Source organism: Austrofundulus limnaeus, unplaced genomic scaffold (assembly GCF_001266775.1).
Source record: "Austrofundulus limnaeus strain Quisiro unplaced genomic scaffold, Austrofundulus_limnaeus-1.0 Scaffold2, whole genome shotgun sequence".
Lineage (NCBI taxonomy): Eukaryota > Metazoa > Chordata > Actinopteri > Cyprinodontiformes > Rivulidae > Austrofundulus > Austrofundulus limnaeus.
The window spans coordinates 438,057-439,874 of NW_013952404.1; the positions used below are offsets into that span (position 1 = coordinate 438,057).

Consider the following 1,818-nt stretch of genomic DNA (forward strand, 5'->3'; position numbering starts at 1 on the left):
CTTGTTAATTGTATTTAGGTGGTTTTTTGTGACTGAATGTTTATAAATAAGTTATTTTCAAGCCTTTTTCTGAATTTAGTCATAAATCCTGTGGACCCGTTGGATCAAGCTCATTTAAAAAAAATGTTAAAGAAAAGTTTGAAAGTAAATGATGCGTGGATTAAATTTATGATGCGTAGATTAAGAATAATTAAATTTATTTTTACCTCACTACAAACTCGAGCTCTCTTGCTCCTGGCCGACTGACGTGGATCCGAGCCGGTCTCTGCAGACCTTTTATTGACCTCTGTGACCCCAGGAGATCCTCCTTCATGTCTTCGAGACRACTCACAAATAGCAAGATCTCCCTCCTCCTCCTCCTCCTTAACGTCCCAGGCCTGCATGTGTTCTGCAGATAATGTGACATTAAACTATGACAGCGGCGAGGGGGCGGGGCACAGGTGAGACGGCAGGACTCACCTTTTTCAAGCATCGCTTCTTCTGAGATCTCTCCATGCTCACAGGAACTCATAGCCTGGAAAAATAAATTTAAAACATTGTTTTAAACGTTAACGGCTGTAAGCGATTTGAGAATTTTTAGGCCTAAAGTTTGGAAAAAAATAGATTCTGGTTTCTTTTGAGGAACCGTTTCACAGGTTTTGACAAAACCTCTAATGCTGAGCRGAGCAAAATTATTATATTTGAAACAAGATGTGTTTAAATCATAAACAAACCTTTAATAATGGAGTCTGTTGTTTAACAGGCGAGCTCAGCACCATGTGACAAAGATCACGCGTGTCTTATTTATAACCTCAAGTAATTTAATGGCAAATTATAACGATTCATTGGCAACTCTGTGTTGTCATGAGTTAAAAATCATAATCTGAGCAGCGTTCAATTAAAAAAAAAAACAAGTTTTTCTCATTCTTGGAAACTCATGAAAATATTTTGTTCCCTATTTATTTTTTGAACATTTAAGGGTAAACATCTAAACTTTTGACAAGCATTAAAAAAGTGGTTTGATGCAATAATATTGATATTTTTAAGCTGTCAAACTTTTCTTAGTTGTGCAAATCCTTTTGCTGCATAAATAAATCATGTAGTTTCTACAGGTTGGTGTGTTTTTTGCTAAATTGTCACGTGTCCAGCTGTCAAACTGTAAAAATTCACATCACGTGACCAGTTGCTGTGTTTTRTTTGTTTTTTCAAAATAAAAGTAGGTGATTTTTTTTTGTTTTGTTTTAATGTGGAGGKGGGGATAAGAGGGGGGTCTGCGTTCACAACCAGCTACTTCCTCATTCCTCCGCCCATGAATGTTTTTGACCCGAACACAACCGAACCAGCTGAGTTAAACGTCAAGGTTACCCCGACCCRGTCCACGTTCAGCGTCAGAACCGGGTTTCCTCCGCTCCGCCGTTTTTTTTAACTTATAAACGACACGTTAATGTTTTCAGGAAGGGAGGGATGTCTCCCCGTGATCTCCTCTTCTTCTCTGGATAAATTAACGGTCAAACGCGCGTGACCGGCGGTGCGTTGCTCACCTTTTCGCTTCCGTGTCATCCTTCGAGGCGGTCGGGAGAACGCCGGGCGCGCCTGCGGGGCCGTGGCGGTGCTTTATTCGGGAGGTAAYTGTCGTCTTGTTTTTGTTTTAATGTTTTGTTTTTGTTTTTCTTGGATTTCTCTCGCTCGTCTTCTCGGCCGTCTCGCGCGAACTGAGCGTGACGACGGCAGCGCGCGCCTGCAGAAGCGGTGAGAATTCCGATTCTTTTTTCGCGAGTCGCGTCTTCAGGCTCGAATCACCAACGAAGAACGAAATGACTCTTTATTCAGGAAATACTG

The 1,818-nt window shown here is 41.2% G+C and overlaps 1 protein-coding gene and 1 long non-coding RNA gene across 3 annotated transcripts in view; one reads left to right on the plus strand and one right to left on the minus strand.

The window, feature by feature from the left end:
• The window catches only part of bend3 (BEN domain containing 3), a 5,986-nt gene extending 4,275 nt beyond the window's left edge, over positions 1-1,711 (minus strand). Inside the window, exons 1-3 of the mRNA XM_014009703.1 lie at positions 1,521-1,711; positions 460-514; positions 207-388 (exon numbers count right to left, since the gene is read on the minus strand). Coding sequence (XP_013865157.1) covers positions 207-388; positions 460-511 — 234 coding nt within the window. The 5' untranslated portion in view covers positions 512-514; positions 1,521-1,711. The remainder of the gene's footprint in view (positions 1-206; positions 389-459; positions 515-1,520) is intronic.
• LOC106518431 (uncharacterized) overlaps positions 1,514-1,818 on the plus strand; it is an 18,538-nt gene continuing 18,233 nt past the window's right edge. For both annotated transcript variants that reach the window (XR_001310320.1, XR_001310319.1), the window contains exon 1: positions 1,514-1,604. This is a non-coding gene — a long non-coding RNA (uncharacterized LOC106518431). The remainder of the gene's footprint in view (positions 1,605-1,818) is intronic.